This window comes from Euprymna scolopes, chromosome 36 (assembly GCF_053919585.1).
Source record: "Euprymna scolopes isolate OS-2025 chromosome 36, ASM5391958v1, whole genome shotgun sequence".
Classification (NCBI taxonomy): Eukaryota; Metazoa; Mollusca; class Cephalopoda; order Sepiida; family Sepiolidae; genus Euprymna; species Euprymna scolopes.
In genome coordinates, this window is record NC_136517.1 from 81497777 (window position 1) to 81525105 (window position 27329).

The window sequence follows — 27329 nt, forward strand, 5'->3', positions numbered from 1 at the left end:
ATTGAAAATCGTCTTGGCTTATTACAGATGAAAAAGGGAGAAATGAAGGATAGAAGGCCACACTGGCAGAGGCGGCTTGAAGAAAGTATTAAACGGTGGCGGAAAGGAGTTAAACTAGGACAGAAAGCCAAGGACAAGCTTGAAAGGAGGTATAGATTGCTGGAAAAAGGAACGATGAACCTTCTAACAATGTTGAAAGAGAAGGTCCACACTGGTGGTATGAAAATTAGGAACTTTGTTGGAAAAAGTGTTGCGTTTCGGCAGAACAACCTTTTCCGGAACAATCAGTCTCAACTGTATAAAGAATTAAATGGTAGTAAACAGGCGGGAAATAACAACACTCCAAATGAAAAAGATGCAAGGAAGTTCTGGAGTGAGATTTGGTCTGTCGAAGGGCGATATAATAAGAAGGCTAGCTGGTTGGGAGAGGTCAGAGAAAGGCTATCAGAAATGCAGCAGATGAAGAACGTTGAGATAATCATCGATGATGTTAAGGCTGGCATACGAAGGATGACAAACTGGAAGGCACCTGGTCCAGATGGAGTGATGGGCTTCTGGTTTAAACAGTTCCCATGCCTTTATCCACCTATAGCTGCTGCTCTGCAAAGGGTTGTAGAGTCGGGAGATGTCCCTGATTGGCTTGTGAAGGGAAGAACAACACTGATTAGGAAAGATCCTGCAAAAGGAACAGATGCCAATAATTATAGACCAATTACATGTCTGCCATCGATGTGGAAACTGTTGACTGGAATATTTGTGGAGAAAATTTATGAACACCTAGAGAGTAATGGTGTTTTTCCTGATGAACAAAATGGGTGCTGGAAAGGCTTGAGAGGTACTAAAGAGCAACTACTAATTGATAAAGCAATAATGCAGGATACGAAGAAGAAGAAGAAGAGGAATCTGAGCGTAGCATGGATCGATTACAGAAAGGCTTATTACATGGTTCCTCATTCATAGATACGTGAAACACTATTGATGATGAAGGTTGCTGAGAATGTGGTAGGGCTTTTGGAGACAAGTATGGCTCAATGGAAAACGGTGCTGACAGCAAACAGAGAGGAGATGGGGCAGGTTGGCATTAAATGTGAGATATTTAAAGGAGATTCGTTATCGTCACTTCTTTTTGTAATGATAATGATGCCACTGAGCATTCTTTTGAAGAGAGAAAAACTGGGGTATAACTTTGGATCTGATGACAGACGCCTCAACCATCTACTGTTTATGGATGATTTGAAAATATTCGGTAGAAATGAAAAAGAAATGGAGAGACTGGTAGAACTTGTGCGGACATACTCAGAAGACATTGGGATAGAGTTTGGGATTAGTAAATGGGCGGTGCTGGTGATGAAAAGAGGAGTAAAGGTTCATTCGAATGGAATAGTGCTGCAAAATCGAGAAATCATGAAAGAAATAGAAGATACAGGATATAAGTATTTGGGAGTGCTGGAGGGGGTAGGCATCATGAACAGAGAAATGAAAGAGAAAGTCAGGAAGAAGTATCTTAGAAGAATGAAACTAATTGCAAAGTCTAAACTGTATGGAGGAAATCTAATGAAAGCAGTAAATGCATGGGCAATCGGTGTTTTGAGATACAGTGCGGGAATTTTAGAATGGTCTGGCAAGGATTTGCATGCCATGGATATCAAAACAAGAAAAGTTTTAGCAATGTTTGGTATATTTCACATTCAAAGTAGCGTAGCAAGGCTGTATCAAAAGAGGAAACATGGTGGGAGAGGATTGAAAAGTGTAAAAGATTGTGTTAGAACCGAGGAGATGTCGTTGAAGGAGCATGTGGTTAGAAGTGAGGAGTGGATGTTTAAGGTTGTGGCCAATGAAGTGGAGGTATGTGAGACCAAGGCTGATTATGTGAAACGTATGGATAGAGAAAGGGCAGAGGAACTGGCTAGGAAGAAAATGCATGGAAGGTTCTTCCAGGATATAGCAGAAGTGGCTGATAAAAGCTCATGGCAATGGCTTAGAGCTGGGTATCTGGCTAAGAGTACTGCAGCTTTTGTTTGTACAGTACAAGAGCAGGCACTAGGAACACGATTGTTCAAAAAAGTGGTTCTAGGAGAGGAAGTTACTGCAGAATGCCGGATTTGTGGTAAGGCCTCAGAGTCAATTGCGCACCTGGCAGCAGGGTGTAGTGGACTGGCCCAGAGAGTGTACCGCAAAAGACCTGATCGCATGGGACTCCAGATATATTGGGAGGTGTGTAAGAGGGTTGGGGTGAAGTGTGCTGGAAAGTGGTTTGAGAAGGTGCTTCATGAAGTGAGAACAAGTGAGGATGGCAAGGTAGAGGTATGGTGGGACAAAAGTGTCATAAAGACCAAGCAATTGGAACATAATCGTCCGGATTTGGTTGTCATTGACAAGGTCTCAAAAAATTGGCAGATTGTAGACTTCTCAGTACCCTGGGACAGGAATGTGAGAGAAAAGGAGAATGAGAAGTGGAGCAATTATGCTCCATTGGTCTTGGAGATAAGGCGTACACACGGGGTTAAAACACAAATAATCGAAGTCGTAGTTGGTACACTAGGAGTAGCATCAAGTCGTCTGGAAGGACAATTTAAAAAACTACAAATCCCCAATGTTTTAGGCGGCCTTCAGAACCTCTGCAATTGTAGGTACCACCAACATCCTTAGGAAAACCCTTGATCTTTGAAGCTCCTGGTTTGAAGCCGGGATTAAGGGAAATCCTCTAGAAATGAATCCCATCCCTTTCCAGAGAGACGTTGATAAACGAAATCAATTATTAAACTGAATTGAGCTTTAAAAGAGAGTACAATAGTCTCACATTAATAGAAGTAATAGTATATTTTCGACTTCAGACAAATATCAAATTTGCATCAATAACACATGTTTAACCCTTAGGATAAGCTGGCTGTTAAATTTTTAACACCTAGTTTTTACTATTACAAACAACTATAAGAATGGTGTCTTCAAGGACTATGGAATTCCTCTTCGCCCTAACTGCATTAATCAACGATTGAAATCCATGCTTGAAACCCATGTTTGAATGTTTGTATTGTTTTTGATAAAAAAATTCTTTTTCAAAAACGCTAGAGTTGATTTTATGTGATGTGAAAAAATTCACACCCACCGTAGGCAATGTGTGTAAAAATATCATCGAAGCCCAAGGGTTAATAATAAATTTTTTTTTTTTTTCAACTCATGATTGTTCCTTACAATTACTTTCTTCATAAATATTTATGTCTTTTATTTTGTTTGATCCTTGAATTTTGTCGACTTATTTTTCTTTTGTACAAAATTGTGAAAAAATACTGAATTATCAGCCGATGATTAGTATGCATTGAAGATTAGTGACTTTTTTAATCGTTTTTTTTTACTTTTTTTTTGTGTTTCTTATTTCATTGCAATGCATGTACGTAGATTGTGTTTCTGATTTATTTCTCAACCACAACGAGGAAGAGGATGGATTTTCTTTCTTGAATTTAGCCGCTGTTTACAATAACCCCACCAGGAAAAATAGAAGAAAAACCGTTATACAAAATAGAAATGGATCGATCATAGTCGAGAGCGACCTGAAGGCTCCCTTTTCATTGGCTACAATTTTTTAACTTATGGATCACTACTGATCAAGAAACAGAGATGGCTTTTGGAAACTGACTTCCAAATTAAGCTCTCTAGTTTTAGTTGTGGGATTATCTCAAAGATAATGTCTATAAAAGCTTTAAGTCTGTATTGGGAGTAACTTCTTTTTTATATATCTCAGTCCAGAAGAATTTCTCCTTCACTAATAGATGACAGAACATATAAAGCGTACTTGTCAGTCTTTCCTCCTTTAGCCTGTTTAATTAACACTGTTCAGTCCCCCCCCCCACAAAGCGCTACAGTTTTTATATAAATAACGCTAGCACCTATGCAAATTGACTGTCAACAAGAGCCACCTAGCTTTAGACACTTTAAACAATCTATCGGCAAAGAGGAGATAACTCAGTTGACAATTATTTGTTGTTAAACAAAACAATCAAATTAACAGTTGTGGGATTATGTCAAAGATAATATCTATCAAAATTCTAAGTCTGGATGGAGACTAATTTTTTTTTTTTTTTAAATATCTCAGTCTAGGAGGATTTCTCCTTCACTGATTGATGACAGAACAGATAAATTGTATCTCTCAGTCTGTCCTCCTTTAACCTGTTTAATAACTAACACTGTTCAATAAAAAAAAACAAACAGCTACAGTTTTTATATAAATAACACTATCAAATAAATGATATAATTCTTCTGTCTATAAAAACAAACTTTGTTTTGACAGTCTGCATGCATTGTTGTGTAGGACAGAGAGAAACGTAGGAGACCTAGTGGCGATAGTCTGATTTGCAGCGAGTGGCGATTGACCTTCGTAAGTCTCTGTTCTGGTCCCAAATCATGTGCTTTTATTATGATTGCATCTATTATTCCTTTGTTCATCATTTGACATCTCTCTACGTCACAGGTCAGAATCTGGGCCGGCTTCTCTTGCTTGCTCTTTTTTTGAGAAACCTGGCATCAGTCAGGGATTTTTTGTGGTGTCAAGTCCCAAACCTGTCCAGTTTGATGCCACCGAATCCCATTATTTAATACTAAACTAGTTGAAAGAAATCATTTTCTCTTGAATATTTTGTTTAAGAAAAGTTATATTATCGTCGCATTTACATTTTTTTTTTTGTTATTAATGTTATAAAACTTGGAAAAAAATCATATTTCTTACAATTCTTATCAAAATAGAATTATCTCTCTTAGAACAATGAATCAAACTTTCAAATTGCCAATTTAATCCTTTTTTAGGGAAGACTTCCAAAATAATGTTCCAGATTGGGCCAAATTTTACAACAGCAAAGAACCACACAATGAGGACCTGCCCGGCCACTGGCAGACCAGTCTGGACCTTTTCCCCAAGATGATTGTTTTACGATGCCTGCGGCCAGACAAAGTAAGTTTTGCAAACATTGATTTTTTTTTTTACTTACAATACTATTGTTTTAAATAAGTGTTTTTTTATATATTGATTTTTTTTTTTTGGTTGTGGACTGTTTTCTTCATCTTCATAGTTGTTGCTTCACCACGTTTTGGCTAATTCATCCTCTGGCCTACTTCAGGTGGTTAAGCGCGACGAAACAGGAATGCTGAGTTTTGTAACTGTAATTACTGTCTTCTATAGTTGTTGTTATTGTCTTACGACAAGGGATGCAGTCGCAAGATTCAGCATTCTTATCTTGTCACAGTTAACCACCTGAAGAAGACCAGAGGATGAGTTCGCCAAAACCTGGTGATACAACAACAGCAACAACTACAGAAGGCGGTAATTACTGTGGATGCAGTTACAAAACTCAATATTCCTATCCCATCACGGTGAACCAGCTGAAAAGGCCAGAGGATGAGTCGGCCGAGATCTGGGGAAACAACAGCGACTATGAAGATGAGGATAGCAGTCCACAAGATAAATAAATAAATACACAAATTATGAAGCCTCATCTCAAAAAATTAAAAAAAAATAAAAATAACATATAATACTATTCAGTGCAGACCTGACAATGGAAAACCAGATAAGAACACAAGAATTTGCATTTATAAGACCAAAAAATCTAACCTTGATCGCCCTTTGTGATGTAGTTGATAGAAGCGTTTAGTCTTTACAGTTCTAGGTGAGCATTATTGTCTGAAGATAACGGTTTCAATCCTACCCAAAGTAGGCCAAAGGATTAGTCGGCCAAAAAGTGGTGAGGCAACAATAACTAGTCAGGCTGTTAATTACTGGGGATACAGTTAGAAGACTCAGCATTCTTATCCCGTTGTGGTTAACCACCTGAAGAAGGCCGGAGGATGAGTTGGCCAAAACGTGGTGAAACAACAACTATAACTACGAAGATGAGGATAACAGTTTGCAAATAAATAAATAAAAATATAGCAAATAAATAAATAAAATATAGCAAATAAATAAATAAAAATATACCAAATAACCACACAATTTTTTTTTTTAGTTTTTTTTTTAATTTGTTTTTGGTTTTAATTTATCCTCTCAGCACACGAAAATGGAGCCAAACAATCATGATTATAAGCAGTCGTACCAAAAAAAAAAAAAAAAAAAAAAAATATATATATATATATATATATATATATATATATATATATATATATATATATATTTTGTACGTCAATTTGGATGGAAAGATGTGCTCGTGTATTCGTTCGCATACTCTTTTCAATGAAAAGTTTCCATGAATAGCGTATCTGCATATACAGCTGAAATAAAAACTATACTCAAAATGAAAAGAACGTGTTTTTGTTTACGATTTTGTTTTACGAACTTAACTCCTGTATTATTTTACAAAGAATGACATTAATTATATCCGGATTACAGAGTGGAATGATAAAAATATCGCCCTAAAGAAAACAACACTACAGCTTTATTTTAAAACTTTTACTGAAATAATGAATTCAGATAACTTGATTATGTAGTAGAGCTGACATCTATTCAATTTTACCGCCTTCAGCCTCAATCACCGCCTCGATACGGGTCTGAAACTGGAAGCATGCCTTTTCCACAAACACTGGCGGGAGTTCGATGAATACTCGGCGGATGGCGACGATCAGTCTGGCTTTGATGTTGTGAGAGGTCATGTTGGTGATGTTCTTAACGTATGACCAAACGAAGTAGTCTAGCAGGTTCAGGTCGAGGGAGGAGAGGGACAGTGGGAGAAGGGTACAGAGTTGTAGCATTCCTTCTGAAGCAAAGCTTGGGTCTCTTTGGACTTGTGGGCTGGCGCTGAGTTCTGCTGCCACACTCAGGGTTTGCAAGCAGTTATCTGATTGCACCAGGGATCACCACACTCTTCAGTACATCCAGGTATACTTTGGCATTGACTTTCAAGCCAACTTCGAAGATGTGAAGTGGCATGATGCTGACCTCACTTGAAACCACACCAAAGACCATAACCGTGACCGGAAACTTAGTTGAGCTGTGCCCTCAAGCGTTGAACCATCCGGATGTGCATTTTGAGGGTGATGACAATGGTCCTCTTGTCATAATTTGGATCTGTACAGAGCATGAGTTGTACAGCGGCGCATCTCCAATCTAACTCATTGAACACTGTATCACTTTCAGACATGATAGAAGGCTCCTATCGATCCTGGGATTTGTACAGAACTGCCCAACTAGTAGATAGTCTGCAACAAAAAAAGAAAAACGGTTTCATCAAATGGAAATGGAATCATGTCGTCTTTTCTATGGCAACAATTTTGTCGTTCCACTCTGTATATCCAAATTATAGAGGAAGAAAAAGTGAAGAGTATCAACGAAGATGGGAAGATTGAGGAGAGAAAGCACTAGCCAGACCTCTACTGGATGAGTGCAAAGAGGACTGGGACCTTGAGGAGGCTTATTGCCACCCAAATTCCAGTAAAGACCAATAGTCACTGCCAACGAGAAATCAATTGTAAGTGGCTGTTGCGATAACATAGTCAACTGTAAAGGTTATTGAAAGTGGTGGATGTACTGGAAATGTGAGGAGACTTGTTATCACTCAGACTCCAGAGAACACCATAAGTTGTTATCAAAGAGTAATCTACTAGTGAATAAATAATAATAGCGCAGGCCAGACAAAACATGAAGTGCTACATGGAGCCAAGAACATTGAAGCTGCATAGCTATAAGTTCTCTAACCCTACCCCCATCACCCATTCCCACATCCCTTCCCCCACCCAAAAGAGTGAGACTGAATACCTAAGTAGAGTCGAGGAGGAAGGAAAGACCGAGGAGTTAGCATTGACCAGACCCCCGCTGCATAAGTGCAAAGAAAACTGGGACCTTGGGGAGGCTTATTGCCACTCAAATTCCAGTGAAAACCAATGGTCGCTGCCAACGAGAAATCAATGGCAAGCAGCTGTTGCGATAATGCAAATTTATTTGGAAATGTTATCGAAAGAGGTGGAAAGTACTGGAAATCTGGGGGAACTTCTTGTCACTCAGCTTCCAGGGAACACCACAGGATGTTTTCAATGAGATTTTTGAAGATCTGTGTGAAAGCTCCTTGTGAGTCAATAATAATAATAACAACAATAATAACAATAATAATAATAACAATAATAATAATAATAATAATAATAATAATAATAATAATAACAATAATAATAATAATAACAATAATAATAATAATAATAATAATAATAATAATAATAATAACAATAATAATAATAAGAAGAAGAAGAAGAAGAAGAAGAAGAAGAAGAAGAAGAAGAAGACTAGATTGATAGCTTAATTTGAAAAAAAAAAAGACATAATTCTCGGGAAATATAACTTCGTTAAACCGACAGAAGAAAGGATTGCTTGATTAGCCAAAAAGAGAAAAAATATTTTGACAAGTTTGAATTTGTGAGACAAGAGATCAATTAAGTATTTTTTTATTGTCGTTAATTATAAAAATGCAACGTTTCGTTTCGTTTTTGTTTATTGTTTCGTTTCGTTTTCTTTTTTAATCTTTTGATTGTTTTTTGTTTGTTCTCTCTCTCTCTCTCTCTCTCTCTCTCTCTCTCTCTCTCTCTCTCTCTCTCTCTCTCTTTAATTATGTGGACAGCTTTCAACTCGGAATGTTAGATTGTGACAAATGCCACTTAATTGCCAAAGGAATTTTTTAACTTAACCAATTTCCTTGATAGAACTTCCGGTTTAATTAACGCAATATTTCATAAAGGAAGATTCATGTATCGTTTGGTTTCTTTGTATCATGTCGCCATTTGTAAAGCTGCCGGCAAACGCATCATTGTCATTGCGTTTTCGTTAATTTCGTTAACATGACGCTGGCAAAACAAATTAATTCAAAGCTTGGCAAAAATACTGTAAAGTTAACAATTGATGATGATGGTGGTGGTGGTGATGGTAGTGGTGGTAGTAGTGTTCGTCCATCGTTTGCGAAGATAAACGTGATCGTGCAATTGTTCTGTGGGTTCGAATATGGCTTGTTAGACCGATGCGAGCTCTGAAGCATTCCCCGCATGTTGGGATTTTTTTGGATAATTTTGTATGAGAGATGTTTACTGCTCTGTCTTTTCTAATGTCATGTTTTCTCTTGCGTTTTTCATTGCGATCGTAGCCCCTTTGTGAGTTGTGGCACGTCAGGAACATCTGTCTTCAGTTAGTTTTTCCCATGAGTTAGAATACAAACCGAACATATGCTAAAAAAAAAAAAAAATTAAAATTACAAGGCAGACCAAGCCTAGAGATTAATAGCATTTGGGAGCCTCTATTTGTAGAAAAAGCAAAAATGGTACACCCGTAAACTTTTGTCGATAGAAGGGAGATAATCCCCTGTCGATCTTTATTAGAGTGGTCTCCCCTTTATCAACAAATTTTTCACACATCACCATAGCTATAAAACAACAAAATTTTCACACAAACCATAACCATAAAATGGAGACTAACTCAAAGAATATGAAAATATCTACAGAGCTAGTAACCTTTCTCTTTTCTTTTCCAAACAACAACCAACATGCCTGAGGACGGCCGAAGGACAATCCGACCGAAACGTTGCACAAATAACACTCAAGACGAGAACAATAGTCCGATCAATACAAGTGATATAAACAATCAGCCCTCATCTAAAAAAAAATTCAGAACTTTGATAAACCGAACTGTTAACAACTAAAAAAAGCTGGGAAGAAACAAATACATAAGAAAAAATGTCAAACTTTTAGTCGACGGAAATCCGGTGGGGGGTGATTTAGTCAAGTGGAAATATTAAAACTCGAACTCGACGTGAAAGGAAAAAAAGCAATGAAATTTTTATCTTGTGTGGTGATTCCTTCACGACTTTACGGGTAAAATTATCTGTCAATTGCAACGAATCGCCTCGTTGCTTACGACAACTCGTTTTTGTAATCGTAGCAAAAGGGTAGTTTCTTTTTATATAAATAATAAGTAATACGGACGATCACTTCAGTAGGTGTATCAGAATTTTGGTGGAATTTTTGACAGCCCTAACACAAAACTGCGAATAAAATATTTAAAAAAAAACCCCTCGTAATTTCTCTTTTTAAAATGGGTTGTTTGTTTTCTTTATGGAATATACTTCTAAAATAAACTACTAAAGTTGTTTAAAAAATAATAGAAATATTATTTTTTATTTTTTAAAAAACAGTGTTTACAAAGTGCCGGCTCGCGTTGATGCAGCCATTTTTTTTTACGTATGAAATCAATTGAATTTTACAAGTTAAATTTTTTTTCGATTTTTAAACATTAAAAATCTATCAAAATGTTTCTATTGGCTCGATTTTTACGATATTTTCAGGGTCAATGTGAAATTGTATGCTCTTTTCAATAAATCGAATATAATATTTTAGACAAACGTTTTTTTTAATTCTCTCCCTCTTTTGAAATGTCTATTAAAATGAAAATAATTAATTTTCTCACCAAAGTTTTATATATCACAAATTGAAGATAAAAGATCAATAAAGAAAATGTTCTAATTTAAAACAAAAAAGGTGTTTTTTTTTTAAATTTACCTGTAAAGTCCAAAGTGGACTTTTTTCTTTTTTAACGACGTTGATTTTTTTAAGTGAAAGCTCATATTATGCTTAGATTGTCAAGTAAATATCGGACGCTGATGACAATTTTTTTCTATTTCATTCAATGTTTTCTTTTTTAGATATTCAAAAAAAAAAATTCACTCCATAAAGAAGAAATAAATATATTAAATCAAAAACTCATGTATTTCTTTAAGAGAATTAAAAAAAAATCGGTAGAGTGTTTTTTTTTTTTAAGGCAAAAACTGATAAGTGAATATTTTCATTTTTCAACTAAGGTGGACCAAAATTACTAATTTTGGTTTACAGCATGCAATAGAAAGAGACATTAATTGTGGCTCTTCGGAGCCACCGGAAGATAACCCCGAAGAAAATCAGATATATGCCTCCCTTTATTTGAACAGTGAAAAACATCTGAGTTCGCGTTTTTTTTTTTTTTTTTGGAATCCTTGTTTAAAAAAGTATTTTATTTAAAAAGGACATGTAATATAAGTATAAATATGGATAAATTCTTAACAATGAACAATGGAAGTGCCCATTGAATAGTATTTTTATAGGTAAGTGATTTTTTGGAATTTATATATATTTTTTATAATCGAAGTAAGTAAAATTTCGTTGATTTTCTTTAAATCTTTTTTAAACAAGAAACACTCGTCTAACTGAAAACACTATCAATATTCCCCCCACTCTTTATCTGAGCCTAAACCTAAACATAGATTCCATGATCAAAGCTTCTTTCTTAGAACTGCACGCCTATGGAATTTTCTTTCGTTTTCCTGCTTTCCAGCTGTCTATAATATGATTGTCTTCAAGTCCAACATGAACAAGTTTCTGATGAGCCATTAAACTAAAGTTAACAAATTTACCAAACTTCCATTACTATCGATTACTATATTGTCCTTTTGACTACTATACACTCTTTAACCCTTATCCTTGAGTGGGCTCTCGGCCTTGATAATTTAAAGAAAATCAACGAATTTTTAATTACTTCGATAACAATATATATATACATTTCAAAAAATGACTTACCTATACAAAATACTAATCAATGGGTACTTCCATTCTTCATTTTAAAGAATTTATCCATATTTATATTTTATATTCCATATCCTTTTTAAATAAAATACTTTTTTAAGCAAGGATTAAAAGAAATCGTGACATCAGATGTTTTTCACAGTTGAAATAAAGGGAGACAAATGTCTGCTTTTCTTCGAGTTGACATCTTTGGTGGCTTTAAGCGCCAGAATTAATGTCTCTTTCTATTGCTGTAAACGAAAGTTAGTAAATATGGGCCACCATAGTTGGAAAATGATCACATTTCACTTAGCAGTTCTTGTCGTTAAAAAAAAACACTCTATCGATTTTTTATTTTTTTTATTCTCTTAAAGAAATACATGAGTTTTTGATTTAATATATTTTATTTCTTCTTTATGGAGTGAATTTTTTTTAAATATCTAAAAAAAAAAGACCATTGAATGAAATAGAAAAAATTGTCGTAATTGTACGAAAATTTCTGAACAATATAACAAGATTATAAGATTTCACTTAATTAAAAAAAAAAAAAAAAAATTCAAGGTGGTTTTTAAAACAAAGGTCTTAAACTTTGGACTTTACAGGTAAATTTGCAAATAACTGTTTTTTTTTAATTAGCTTATTTTATTTATTGATCTTTTATCTTCAATATGTGATATATAAATTTGAGGTGAGAAAATTAATTATTTTCATTTTAACAGACATTTCTAAGTGGGGGTTTGAATTTAAAAAAAACGCTTGTCTAGAATATTATATTCGGTTTATTGGAAAGAGCATAAAATTCCACATTGAACCTGAAAATATCTTAAAAATTGAACCAATAGAAAAATGTTGATAGATTTTTAAAGTTTAAAAATTGAAAAACAATTTAACTCGTAAAATTCAATTGATTGCATTACGTAAAAAAATGGCTGCATGAACGGGCGCAGGCACTTTGTAAACACTGTTTGTTTGTTTTTAATAAAAAATATTTCTATTATTTTTTAAACAACTTTAATAGTTTATTTTGAAAGTATATTCCATAAAGAAAATAAACAAACCACTTTAAAAACAGAAATTACGAGTTTTTTATTTTTTTATTTTATTCGCAGTTTTGTGTTAGAGGTGTCAGAAATTCCCAAAAAATTCTGATACATCTATCGCTTCATCCCCTCCACATAATTATGTACATGTTTCATGTCGAAATTAGTATAAATTCTAAAAATTGCGAAAAGTGATCTAGTAGATATGCTAGATGTATTTTTGACAAAAAAAAATCATCCACAATTATGTTTTGTTTAAAAATGGCGGCCCGTTAATTTAAGTCAAAGGGAGATAAGTAAGTTTGCCATACTGGATTGATCGCACAGCTCATCCACATTAAATCATACGACAAAACTTGATAAATCGATAAATTCAATTTTTACTTGTAATTATTTTTCTACTGCCAAAATCTATATATCAATAGGATAGCGTGTGTGTTATTTATTTTGTGTGTCACGCTTACATCTGAGTGACTGTCGTTTAATTGTTATGAACTTCAATTTCTTGTAAAAAATAATTTTACCAAGAATTCTTCATAAGTTTTGGTTTCGGTTTCCATCATAGCTGATGGCACTCCAGTAATGTATTATTTTTATTGATAATTTTACCAAGAATTCTTCATAAGTTTTGGTTTCGGTTTCGATTATAGCTGATGGCACTCCAGTAATGTATTCTTTTTATCGATAATTTTATCAAAAATTCTTCATAAGTTTTGGTTTTGATTTCAATTATAGCTGAAGGAACTCAAGTTATATATATATATATATATATATATATATATATATATATATATATATATATATATATATATATATATAGTAAGTTATTAAATGTATATGGCAATTAAGCTACACTGAATATTTCGCGTTTCATCCACTCTAGGATTCTTCAGGCTTATGCGCATAAGCCTGAAGAATCCTAGAGTGGCTGAAATGTGGAATATTCAGTGTAGCTTAATCGCCATATATATTTTATAACTTACTAACTAGCTCTACCTACATATCGAGCACTTTTGAAGTAAATACTTAAAGTTTACGATCTATACTTTCGTATATTAATTTTATGTGAGTAAATTATATATATATATATATATATATATATATATATATATATATATATATATATATATATATATATTCATGTTTTTATTTCGTTTTCGATTCAAGCTAATGCACTCCAGTCATATGGATATATTTTTTTTTATTTTTAAAATCGCAACTTTATAATATATAAAAAAAAATCGATAGAACATTAACTCTATAATAATATATATACAAAATCTGCAAGAATTAAAACATCATATTTAAGCATACTTTACGATCGGGCTACGCCGGGCGTCCCTACTAGCTTAGATAAATACTTTTGCAGTTTTAACAAAAGAGCTACAATAATATCAGAGCGTCTCCATTTACACTGAACATCTACAAAATGGCAAAATCAATATATTACATATGAATGAGTCATTTACACAGGTCCCGCTAATAAATAATAATTCTATTAGTTCTGTCTGCCAATATTAACAATAATTGCATTAGTTATGTCTGCAACTATTATTAAACATTTCATGAGTTCTGTCATTCAATCTATATGATATTGTACTTGTTCCATTCTTAGTTAATCCATGCGTTACACTTTGGCCTTAAAAAATTGTATTTGGTCTTTTTCAAAGTGCTTAATGCAAAGCCAAATTCACGAAGTTTGGCGTTAAAAAGGTCAATTTGACAACCCTGGACAAGAATATGAGAGTAGCCACCCCTTCCATGTAGTGTCGTTTTCAAATATCGCAATAATAATAATAATACGTGATCATTGTTGTTGTAATGACGTGAGAAAAGAATTCCTAGTAAAGTAGTTCTTCACCAAAAAAAAGAAGTCAGTAAAACGTTATGTAATAAAAAGAAGTCAGTAAAACGTTATGTAAAAAAAAAAGAAGTCAGTAAAACGTTATGTAAAAAAAGAAGTCAGTAAAACGTTATGTAAAAAAAGAAGTCAGTAAAACGTTATGTAAAAAAAGAAGTCAGTAAAACGTTATGTAAAAAAACGAAGTCAGTAAAATGTTATGTAAAAAAAAAGTCAGTAAAACGTTATGTAAAAAAGAAGTCAGTAAAACGTTATGTAAAAAAAAGAAGTCAGTAAAACGTTATGTAAAAAAAAGAAGTCAGTAAAACTTATGTAATAAAAAGAGGTCAGTAAAACGTTATGTAAAAAAAAGAAGTCAGTAAAACGTTATGTAAAAAAAGAAGTCAGTAAAACGTTATGTAAGAAAAAGAAGTCAGTAAAATGTTATGTAAAAAAAAGAAGTCAGTAAAACCTTATGTAAAAAAGAAGTCAGTAAAACGTTATGTAAAAAAAAGAAGTCAGTAAAACGTTATGTAAAAAAAGAAGTCAGTAAAACGTTATGTAAAAAAAGAAGTCAGTAAAACGTTATGTAAAACAAGAAGTCAGTAAAACGTTATGTAAAAAAGAAGTCAGTAAAACGTTATGTAAAAAAAAAGAAGTCTGTAAAACGTTATGTAAAAAAGAAGTCAGTAAAACGTTATGTAAAAAAAAGAAGTCAGTAAAACGTTATGTAAAAAAGAAGTCAGTAAAACGTTATGTAAAAAAAAGAAGTCAGTAAAACGTTATGTAAAAAAAAGAAGTCAGTAAAACGTTATGTAAAAAAAAGAAGTCAGTAAAACGTTATGTAAAAAAAGAAGTCAGTAAAACGTTATGTAAAAAAAGAAGTCAGTAAAACGTTATGTAAAAAAAGAAGTCAGTAAAACGTTATGTCAAAAAAAAGAAGTCAGTAAAACTTATGTAATAAAAAGAAGTCAGTAAAACGTTATGTAAAAAAAAAGAAGTCAGTAAAACGTTATGTAAAAAAAAGAAGTCAGTAAAACGTTATGTAAAAAAAAGAAGTCAGTAAAACGTTATGTAAAAAAAGAAGTCAGTAAAAGGTTATGTAAAAAAAGAAGTCAGTAAAACTTATGTAAAAAAAGAAGTCAGTAAAACGTTATGTAAAAAAGAAGTCAGTAAAACGTTATGTAAAAAAAAGAAGTAAGTAAAACGTTATGTAAAAAAAAGAAGTAAGTAAAACGTTATGTAAAAAAAAGAAGTCAGTAAAACGTTATGTAAAAAAAAGAAGTCAGTAAAACGTTATGTAAAAAAGAAGTCAGTAAAACGTTATGTAAAAAAAAAGAAGTCAGTAAAACGTTATGTAAAAAAAAGAAGTCAGTAAAACGTTATGTAAAAAAAAAGAAGTCAGTAAAATGTTATGTAAAAAAAAGAAGTCAGTAAAACGTTATGTAAAAAAAAGAAGTCAGTAAAACGTTATGTAAAAAAAGAAGTCAGTAAAACGTTATGTAATAAAAAGAAGTCAGTAAAACTTATGTAATAAAAAGAAGTCAGTAAAACGTTATGTAAAAAAAGAAGTCAGTAAAACGTTATGTAAAAAAAGGAAGTCGGTAAAACGTTATGTAAAAAAAAGAAGTCAGTAAAACGTTATGTAAAAAAAGAAGTCAGTAAAACGTTATGTCAAAAAAAAGAAGTCAGTAAAACTTATGTAATAAAAAGAGGTCAGTAAAACGTTATGTAAAAAAAAGAAGTCAGTAAAACGTTATGTAAAAAAAAGAAGTCAGCAAAACGTTATGTAAAAAAAAGAAGTCAGTAAAATGTTATGTAAAAAAGAAGTCAGTAAAACGTTATGTAAAAAAAAGAAGTCAGTAAAACGTTATGTAAAAAAGAAGTCAGTAAAACGTTATGTAAAAAAAAGAAGTCTGTAAAACGTTATGTAAAAAAAGAAGTCAGTAAAACGTTATGTAAAAAAAAAGAAGTCAGTAAAACGTTATGTAAAAAAAAGAAGTCAGTAAAACGTTATGTAAAAAAAAGAAGTCAGTAAAACGTTATGAAAAAAAAAGAAGTCAGTAAAACGTTATGAAAAAAAAAGAAGTCAGTAAAACGTTATGTAAAAAAAAGAAGTCAGTAAAACGTTATGTAAAAAAAAGAAGTCAGTAAAACGTTATGTAAAAAAAGAAGTCAGTAAAACGTTATGTAAAAAAAAGAAGTCAGTAAAACGTTATGTAAAAAAGAAGTCAGTAAAACGTTATGTCAAAAAAAGAAGTCAGTAAAACTTATATAATAAAAAGGAGTCAGTAAAACGTTATGTAAAAAAAAAAGAAGTCAGTAAAACGTTATGTAAAAAAAAGAAGTCAGTAAAACGTTATGTAAAAAAGAAGTCAGTAAAACGTTATGTAAAAAAAAGAAGTCAGTAAAACGTTATGTAAAAAAAGAAGTCAGTAAAACGTTATGTAAAAAAAAAGAATTCAGTAAAACGTTATGTAAAAAAAAGAAGTCAGTAAAACGTTATGTAAAAAAAAGAAGTCAGTAAAACGTTATGTAAAAAAAAGAAGTCAGTAAAATGTTATGTAAAAAAAAGAAGTCAGTAAAACGTTATGTAAAAAAAAGAAGTCAGTAAAACGTTATGTAAAAAAAAGAAGTCAGTAAAACGTTATGAAAAAAAAAGAAGTCAGTAAAACGTTATGTAAAAAAAAGAAGTCAGTAAAACGTTATGTAAAAAAAAGAAGTCAGTAAAACGTTATGTAAAAAAAGAAGTCAGTAAAACGTTATGTAAAAAAACGAAGTCAGTAAAACGTTATGTAAAAAAAAAGTCAGTAAAACGTTATGTAAAAAAGAAGTCAGTAAAACGTTATGTAAAAAAAAGAAGTCAGTAAAACGTTATGTAAAAAAAAGAAGTCAGTAAAACCTTATGTAAAAAAGAAGTCAGTAAAACGTTATGTAAAAAAAAGAAGTCAGTAAAACGTTATGTAAAAAAAGAAGTCAGTAAAACGTTATGTAAAAAAAGAAGTCAGTAAAACGTTATGTAAAAAAAGAAGTCAGTAAAACGTTATGTAAAAAAGAAGTCAGTAAAACGTTATGTAAAAAAAAAGAAGTCTGTAAAACGTTATGTAAAAAAGAAGTCAGTAAAACGTTATGTAAAAAAAAGAAGTCAGTAAAACGTTATGTAAAAAAAAGAAGTCAGTAAAACGTTATGTAAAAAAAAGAAGTCAGTAAAACGTTATGTAAAAAAAGAAGTCAGTAAAACGTTATGTAAAAAAAGAAGTCAGTAAAACGTTATGTAAAAAAAGAAGTCAGTAAAACGTTATGTCAAAAAAAAGAAGTCAGTAAAACTTATGTAATAAAAAGAAGTCAGTAAAACGTTATGTAAAAAAAAAGAAGTCAGTAAAACGTTATGTAAAAAAAAGAAGTCAGTAAAACGTTATGTAAAAAAAAGAAGTCAGTAAAACGTTATGTAAAAAAAGAAGTCAGTAAAAGGTTATGTAAAAAAAGAAGTCAGTAAAACTTATGTAAAAAAGAAGTCAGTAAAACGTTATGTAAAAAAGAAGTCAGTAAAACGTTATGTAAAAAAAAGAAGTCAGTAAAACGTTATGTAAAAAAAAGAAGTAAGTAAAACGTTATGTAAAAAAAAGAAGTCAGTAAAACGTTATGTAAAAAAAAGAAGTCAGTAAAACGTTATGTAAAAAAGAAGTCAGTAAAACGTTATGAAAAAAAAAAGAAGTCAGTAAAACGTTATGTAAAAAAAAGAAGTCAGTAAAACGTTATGTAAAAAAAAAGAAGTCAGTAAAATGTTATGTAAAAAAAAGAAGTCAGTAAAACGTTATGTAAAAAAAAGAAGTCAGTAAAACGTTATGTAAAAAAGAAGTCAATAAAACGTTATGTAATAAAAAGAAGTCAGTAAAACTTATGTAATAAAAAGAAGTCAGTAAAACGTTATGTAAAAAAAGAAGTCAGTAAAACGTTATGTAAAAAAAGGAAGTCAGTAAAACGTTATGTAAAAAAAAGAAGTCAGTAAAACGTTATGTAAAAAAAGAAGTCAGTAAAACGTTATGTCAAAAAAAAGAAGTCAGTAAAACTTATGTAATAAAAAGAGGTCAGTAAAACGTTATGTAAAAAAAAGAAGTCAGTAAAACGTTATGTAAAAAAAAGAAGTCAGTAAAACGTTATGTAAAAAAAAGAAGTCAGTAAAATGTTATGTAAAAAAGAAGTCAGTAAAACGTTATGTAAAAAAAAGAAGTCAGTAAAACGTTATGTAAAAAAGAAGTCAGTAAAACGTTATGTAAAAAAAAGAAGTCTGTAAAACGTTATGTAAAAAAAGAAGTCAGTAAAACGTTATGTAAAAAAAAAGAAGTCAGTAAAACGTTATGTAAAAAAAAGAAGTCAGTAAAACGTTATGTAAAAAAAAGAAGTCAGTAAAACGTTATGTAAAAAAAAGAAGTCAGTAAAACGTTATGTAAAAAAAAGAAGTCAGTAAAACGTTATGAAAAAAAAGAAGTCAGTAAAACGTTATGTAAAAAAAAGAAGTCAGTAAAACGTTATGTAAAAAAGAAGTCAGTAAAACGTTATGTAAAAAAAGAAGTCAGTAAAACGTTATGTAAAAAAAGAAGTCAGTAAAACGTTATGTAAAAAAAAGAAGTCAGTAAAACGTTATGTAAAAAAAGAAGTCAGTAAAACGTTATGTCAAAAAAAAGAAGTCAGTAAAACTTATATAATAAAAAGGAGTCAGTAAAACGTTATGTAAAAAAAAAAGAAGTCAGTAAAACGTTATGTAAAAAAAAGAAGTCAGTAAAACGTTATGTAAAAAAAAGAAGTCAGTAAAACGTTATGTAAAAAAAAGAAGTCAGTAAAACGTTATGTAAAAAAAGAAGTCAGTAAAACGTTATGTAAAAAAAAAGAATTCAGTAAAACGTTATGTAAAAAAAAGAAGTCAGTAAAACGTTATGTAAAAAAAAGAAGTCAGTAAAACGTTATGTAAAAAAAAGAAGTCAGTAAAATGTTATGTAAAAAAAAGAAGTCAGTAAAACGTTATGTAAAAAAAAGAAGTCAGTAAAACGTTATGTAAAAAAAAGAAGTCAGTAAAACGTTATGAAAAAAAAAGAAGTCAGTAAAACGTTATGTAAAAAAAAGAAGTCAGTAAAACGTTATGTAAAAAAAAGAAGTCAGTAAAACGTTATGTAAAAAAGAAGTCAGTAAAACGTTATGTAAAAAAAAGAAGTCAGTAAAACGTTATGTAAAAAAAAGAAGTCAGTAAAACGTTATGTAAAAAAAAGAAGTCAGTAAAACGTTATGTAAAAAAAGAAGTCAGTAAAACGTTATGTCAAAAAAAAGAAGTCAGTAAAACTTATGTAATAAAAAGAAGTCAGTAAAACGTTATGTAAAAAAAAAAGAAGTCAGTAAAACGTTATGTAAAAAAAAGAAGTCAGTAAAACGTTATGTAAAAAAAAGAAGTCAGTAAAACGTTATGTAAAAAAAAGAAGTCAGTAAAACGTTATGTAAAAAAAAGAAGTCAGTAAAACGTTATGTAAAAAAAGAAGTCAGTAAAACTTATGTAAAAAAAGAAGTCAGTAAAACGTTATGTAAAAAAGAAGTCAGTAAAACGTTATGTAAAAAAAAGAAGTCAGTAAAACGTTATGTAAAAAAAAGAAGTAAGTAAAACGTTATGTAAAAAAAAGAAGTCAGTAAAACTTATGTAAAAAAAGAAGTCAGTAAAACGTTATGTAAAAAAGAAGTCAGTAAAACGTTATGTAAAAAAAAAGAAGTCAGTAAAACGTTATGTAAAAAAAAGAAGTCAGTAAAACGTTATGTAAAAAAAAGAAGTCAGTAAAACGTTATGTAAAAAAAAGAAGTCAGTAAAATGTTATGTAAAAAAAAGAAGTCAGTAAAACGTTATGTAAAAAAAAGAAGTCAGTAAAACGTTATGTAAAAAAAAGAAGTCAGTAAAACGTTATGAAAAAAAAAGAAGTCAGTAAAACGTTATGTAAAAAAAAGAAGTCAGTAAAACGTTATGTAAAAAAAAGAAGTCAGTAAAACGTTATGTAAAAAAGAAGTCAGTAAAACGTTATGTAAAAAAAAGAAGTCAGTAAAACGTTATGTAAAAAAAAGAAGTCAGTAAAACGTTATGTAAAAAAAAGAAGTCAGTAAAACGTTATGTAATAAAAGAAGTCAGTAAAACGTTATGTCAAAAAAAAGAAGTCAGTAAAACTTATGTAATAAAAAGAAGTCAGTAAAACGTTATGTAAAAAAAAAGAATTCAGTAAAACGTTATGTAAAAAAAAGAAGTCAGTAAAACGTTATGTAAAAAAAAGAAGTCAGTAAAACGTTATGTAAAAAAAAGAAGTCAGTAAAACGTTATGTAAAAAAAAGAAGTCAGTAAAACGTTATGTAAAAAAAGAAGTCAGTAAAACTTATGTAAAAAAGGAAGTCAGTAAAACGTTATGTAAAAAAGAAGTCAGTAAAACGTTATGTAAAAAAAAGAAGTCAGTAAAACGTTATGTAAAAAAAAGAAGTAAGTAAAACGTTATGTAAAAAAAAGAAGTCAGTAAAACTTATGTTAAAAAAAGAAGTCAGTAAAACGTTATGTAAAAAAGAAGTCAGTAAAACGTTATGTAAAAAAAAAAGAAGTCAGTAAAACGTTATGTAAAAAAAAAGAAGTCAGTAAAACGTTATGTAAAAAAAAGAAGTCAGTAAAACGTTATGTAAAAAAAGAAGTCAGTAAAACGTTATGTAAAAAAAAGAATTCAGTAAAACGTTATGTAAAAAAAAAGAAGTCAGTAAAACGTTATGTAAAAAAAAAAGAAGTCAGTAAAACGTTATGTAAAAAAAAAAGAAGTCAGTAAAACGTTATGTAAAAAAAAGAAGTCAGTAAAACGTTATGTAAAAAAAAGAAGTCAGTAAAACGTTATGTAAAAAAAAGAAGTCAGTAAAACGTTATGTAAAAAAAGAAGTCAGTAAAACGTTATGTCAAAAAAAAGAAGTCAGTAAAACTTATGTAATAAAAAGAAGTCAGTAAAACGTTATGTAAAAAAAAAAGAAGTCAGTAAAACGTTATGTAAAAAAAAGAAGTCAGTAAAACGTTATGTAAAAAAAAGAAGTCAGTAAAACGTTATGTAAAAAAAAGAAGTCAGTAAAACGTTATGTAAAAAAAAGAAGTCAGTAAAACGTTATGTAAAAAAAGAAGTCAGTAAAACTTATGTAAAAAAAGAAGTCAGTAAAACGTTATGTAAAAAAGAAGTCAGTAAAACGTTATGTAAAAAAAAGAAGTCAGTAAAACGTTATGTAAAAAAAAGAAGTAAGTAAAACGTTATGTAAAAAAAAGAAGTCAGTAAAACTTATGTAAAAAAAAGAAGTCAGTAAAACGTTATGTAAAAAAGAAGTCAGTAAAACGTTATGTAAAAAAAAAGAAGTCAGTAAAACGTTATGTAAAAAAAAGAAGTCAGTAAAACGTTATGTAAAAAAAAGAAGTCAGTAAAACGTTATGTAAAAAAAAGAAGTCAGTAAAATGTTATGTAAAAAAAAGAAGTCAGTAAAACGTTATGTAAAAAAAAGAAGTCAGTAAAACGTTATGTAAAAAAAAGAAGTCAGTAAAACGTTATGAAAAAAAAGAAGTCAGTAAAACGTTATGTAAAAAAAAGAAGTCAGTAAAACGTTATGTAAAAAAAAGAAGTCAGTAAAACGTTATGTAAAAAAAAGAAGTCAGTAAAACGTTATGTAAAAAAAAGAAGTCAGTAAAACGTTATGTAAAAAAAAGAAGTCAGTAAAACGTTATGTAAAAAAAAGAAGTCAGTAAAACGTTATGTAAAAAAAGAAGTCAGTAAAACGTTATGTCAAAAAAAAGAAGTCAGTAAAACTTATGTAATAAAAAGAAGTCAGTAAAACGTTATGTAAAAAAAAAGAATTCAGTAAAACGTTATGTAAAAAAAAGAAGTCAGTAAAACGTTATGTAAAAAAAAGAAGTCAGTAAAACGTTATGTAAAAAAAAGAAGTCAGTAAAACGTTATGTAAAAAAAAGAAGTCAGTAAAACGTTATGTAAAAAAAGAAGTCAGTAAAACTTATGTAAAAAAGGAAGTCAGTAAAACGTTATGTAAAAAAGAAGTCAGTAAAACGTTATGTAAAAAAAAGAAGTCAGTAAAACGTTATGTAAAAAAAAGAAGTAAGTAAAACGTTATGTAAAAAAAAGAAGTCAGTAAAACTTATGTTAAAAAAAGAAGTCAGTAAAACGTTATGTAAAAAAGAAGTCAGTAAAACGTTATGTAAAAAAAAAGAAGTCAGTAAAACGTTATGTAAAAAAAAGAAGTCAGTAAAACGTTATGTAAAAAAAAGAAGTCAGTAAAACGTTATGTAAAAAAAGAAGTCAGTAAAACGTTATGTAAAAAAAAGAATTCAGTAAAACGTTATGTAAAAAAAAAGAAGTCAGTAAAACGTTATGTAAAAAAAAAAGAAGTCAGTAAAACGTTATGTAAAAAAAAAGAAGTCAGTAAAACGTTATGTAAAAAAAAGAAGTCAGTAAAACGTTATGTAAAAAAAAAGAAGTCAGTAAAACGTTATGTAAAAAAAAAAAGAAACATTCAAAAGAAAGAAAGCAAGCAAAAAAAAAGAAGTTTTTTTTTAAATAAAATTTGTTTTTTTTTAATGTCTGGCAAGAGGTGCTGGATTGACGGATTACATCAATGATTGCCTCTTACAATGTAATTTTATTATTTGTATTGAACTATGTAGCACAATATTACTTTCTGGGTATTTATTAGTGCTTATTAATTTATCGCATTTGGGTCAGTTGTATATTTAAAATACAGGAGTAACGATAAATGTATCGCCTTAGAGAAAACAACACTAGAGCTTTATTTTAAAACTTTTATTGATAAAAATCAATTCAGGTAACTTGATTATGTAGTAGAGTTGGCATCTATTCAATGTAGCCGTCTTCAGCCTCAATCACCGCCTTGATATTGGTTCAGAACTGGGAGCATGCCTTTTCCACAAGCGCTGGCAGGAGCTCGGTGAATACTTGGTGGATGGTGATGATCAAGCTGGCTTTGGTGTTGTGGGAGATTATGTTGGTGATGTTCTCGACGTATGACCAGATGAAGTAGTTCAGTGGGTTGAGGTCAGAGGAGGAGGGGAGGGGAGAGAAGGGTACAAAGTCATAGCATTCCTTCTGAATCCAAGCCTGGGTCTTTTGGACTTGTGGCCCGGTGCCGAGTCTTGCTGCCACACCCAGGATCTTCCAGTGGCCACCTGATTGCACCAGGAGATAACCACATTCTTCAGCATATCCAGATCCATTTTGGTGTTGACTTTCAAGCCAACTTTTAAGATGTGAGGTGGCATGATGCGGCCCTCACTTGAAATGACACCAAAGACCATAACCGTGACCGGAAACTTTATTTTCATCACCCTGGGATGTCTCTGTTATTCGCGACAATCCAGTGATGCATTTTGAAGGTGCTGGCAATGGTCCTGTTGTCATAACTTGGATCTGTAGAAAGCATAAGTTGTACAGCAGTGCATCTCCGATCTCGCTTGTTAAACATTGTGTCATATTCGAACATGATAGAAGGCACCTACCGCTCTTTAGATTTGTACACAACTGGCCAACTAATAGATGGTTTGCAACAAAAAAAGAAAACCGGTTTTCATCAAACGGAAACGGAATCAAGTCGTCTTTTCTAAGGTGATAATTTTATCGTTCCACCCTGTATAATGGGCATTATTTTCAAAGAAATGTTTATAAAGCCATATTTGCTGTGTATTATTGGTTTTTCTGTCCCCACAAAACTATTTGGGGGGGAGCTATCAAGAAAAATATCAACTTTATCCAGGAAAATATCAGCTTTATCAAAGCATATTTGTTGATTAAATATATTTCACATGCCGTGGAATTTCCAAGTCCTGCTAGTAATGTACTATTATGGGATGTGTACTTTAGAATTTTTTCATCTATTTCCTGCTTCCTTTGTTCCAGCTCGTTTGACTTGTTGGTCTAGTGGTCTTCATCAATTCATGGTTCGTTGTTTTTTTTATTTTTTCGTTTTGTTTTATAGATCAGTCCTGCCATCACAGAATTTGTGAAAACGAAGTTGGGCAAGAAGTTCGTCGAGCCTCCACCATTTGACCTAGCAAAGAGTTTTGTCGATTCCAACAGCTGCTCTCCTCTCATCTTCATCCTCTCCCCAGGGGCTGACCCCACCATGAGTCTGCTGAAATTTGCAGAAGACAAAGGATTTGGTGGGAAAAAATTCCAATCTATATCTCTCGGACAAGGCCAGGTAAGTGGTGTGACACAAGTCTTGCAACATGAATAATTTTCAATCCAGTCTCGTTGACTTTTTACAGACTGTGTGCCAAGAATGTTGTTTTCTGTATTCTGTTGAATCACTGTCGTTAATATCTGTAATTCTCTCTCTCCAGCTATGAGTGAAATAGTAAGGTAGATAAGACTCTAAAGCCTTAGTAGTGCAACATTTTCAATAACAAAAAAAAGTGAAGCATGCATGGTCCCCCGTGAGTGCACAGTGAACGAGGCATTAAAAAAAATGACTAAGTTCAGCATTCCACACCCCCACCACCACCATTTACCACCAAAAGTCCCCAGGGGACGTCAAATCCTGGGGAAAATGAACAAACGGTGCAGTTTTAGGCATTACCATATGTAAATTTGAGTTTTGCACCATGCAAAAAAAGAAATGACTAAGTCCATCATTTGTCCCCCTTTTCCCCTTCATTTAGCCCTAAAAGTTCCCTAGGCCTTAACATATCTAAATTTGAGTTCAGCACCATACAAAACTGCTAAATAGACATACACAGAAAATTTGGGACAAATATGGTTAAATAGTCTCAAAAATGGAGTAGTTTTATTAGCCCTAAAAGAGCCCCTGGGGCACATCCAAAAGTTATTGCAAAGTATAGACAAACAAATTACATAAAACACAGTTAGTTACAACATTTCAGAAAGTTTAATAACAATCCAAGGCATCAATTTTTTTTTTTAATAAGAACAAAAGTTTTAGCTATTTTAACTAGAGTTTTCCCTTTGGAAAAAATCAGCGAATAAAGCCACCCCTCCCTGTAGAAAAGTGCCCAGTTGAGGGTGAAGGAATTAATGTTTTTGGCCAATTTTTCGATATTTGTCACCTGAAAGCTTAAAAAATAATACCAATCTTATGAAAATCCGTCGCCTCTGTCGAAAGTTTTTGCGAGACATACATACATACATACATACATACATACATACATACATACATACATACATACATACATACATACATACATTTAAACAGACAGGTGAGATTTATATTATAGAAGATGGCAGTGATTTGCATATTAGGACAATGACTGTTGTGAAAATGAAAAGGGTGAAAGCACGGGACAGTTTTCCTTTTTTGGGGGGACAGTTGAGAGAGCGAGAAACAGTGAGAATAGTCAGTAAAGATTACAGTTGAAGTTGAGAGTTGGCAAGATGGAGTTTGAACGGTATTATTATTATTATTATTATTATTATTATTATTTTAACTCTTAGTTTCATTCAGAACTGAATCGACTTTTGCCAAACTAAATTTAAAACTTAGGTAAGATTACAATCTCACTCGTTGAATATTGCGTTACTTTCCGAGATGATAGGAGGCTCCTATCACATTTGGGATTCGTACACAACTGGCCAGCTAGTAGATGGTCTATAACAGAAAAAGAAAACCGGTTTTCATCAAACTGAAGTGGAATCATGTCATCTTTTCTAGGGCGATAATTTTATCGTTCCACCATGTAATTATCTAAATTCAGATAAAAATTCTGCAGCAACCGTAACATTCATTGCCTATGCTTATATATATATATATATATATATATATATATATATATATATATATATATATATATATATATATATATACGTTTTATTTTTTATTACCGTATGTTATTATGGGATGAAAGAGTGAAAGAGTGAATGACCTCATTCACTCTTTCACTCTTTCATCCGATAATAACGAACATTTCTGTAAAAGTCTGAGGAAGCTACAGACGGCCAAAAAAAAAAAAACGGCCGGGTAGCTGAAACAATAATGTAACTTAACAGAAAGATACGGTAATAAAAAATAAAACGCATATTTGCTCTACAACAGTATTGAGCACTTTCTTCAGTCTTTATTAATTACCATTTCCACTATATATATATATATATATATATATATATATATATATATATATATATATATATATATATATATACATGATTCGGCATAAATAGTTCTTTTTATTCCTTATTTTGAAGGGTAACCAGCATTTTCTTTTATTGCAAAACATCATATTCATTTCTCAATTAATAAAAATTAATGCATTTTTATTAAGTAAAATAATAATAAAAAAAAAAAATAGATGGCGTTATTTATAAAAAATAAAAATAAGTAAAAAGGACCTTACTTATGTTGCAACCTGTATACCGAAATTCCATCCAAGTTTAGCTGGCGATGACTTGTCGACAGCTGCACTTCTGATATCAAAGATAAGATGAAAGAGTTTTTTTAATTTTTTATTTTTACAAAGAAGTCACCACTTATCAAGGTCGAAGGTCACTCGAGGATAAATGTTAATGAGTATATAGTAGTCATTGCGACAATTGTTAGTAGTGGAAATTTAGCACAATTTGATCATTTAAGGGGGCAGCTCAGCGAGAACTTGTTTACATAGGACTTGAAGACGATCATATTGTAGTCAGCTGGAAAGCATACCAGGAGACCAGAGTTCCACAGGCGGCCAGTTCTAGAAAAGAAACTTTGGTCGTGAAATCCACATTTAGATTTAGGCACAGATAGAGAGTGGGGGAAATTGTTGATAGTGGTTGTAGCTTGTCGAGTGTTTTGTGAAAGTTTGGCAAGTGGAGACCAAAGATTGACGATCAGACTGTAACATCGTCATGAATAGG

The 27329-nt window shown here is 31.3% G+C and overlaps 1 protein-coding gene across 3 annotated transcripts in view; it reads left to right on the forward strand.

The window, feature by feature from the left end:
* Positions 1–27329, forward strand: part of LOC145260629 (dynein axonemal heavy chain 12-like) — a 572171-nt gene that overhangs the window by 335424 nt on the left and 209418 nt on the right. For all 3 annotated transcript variants that reach the window (XM_080118949.1, XM_080118950.1, XM_080118948.1), the window contains exons 58-59: positions 4798–4942; positions 24457–24681. In XM_080118949.1, coding sequence (XP_079975075.1) covers positions 4798–4942; positions 24457–24681 — 370 coding nt within the window. The remainder of the gene's footprint in view (positions 1–4797; positions 4943–24456; positions 24682–27329) is intronic.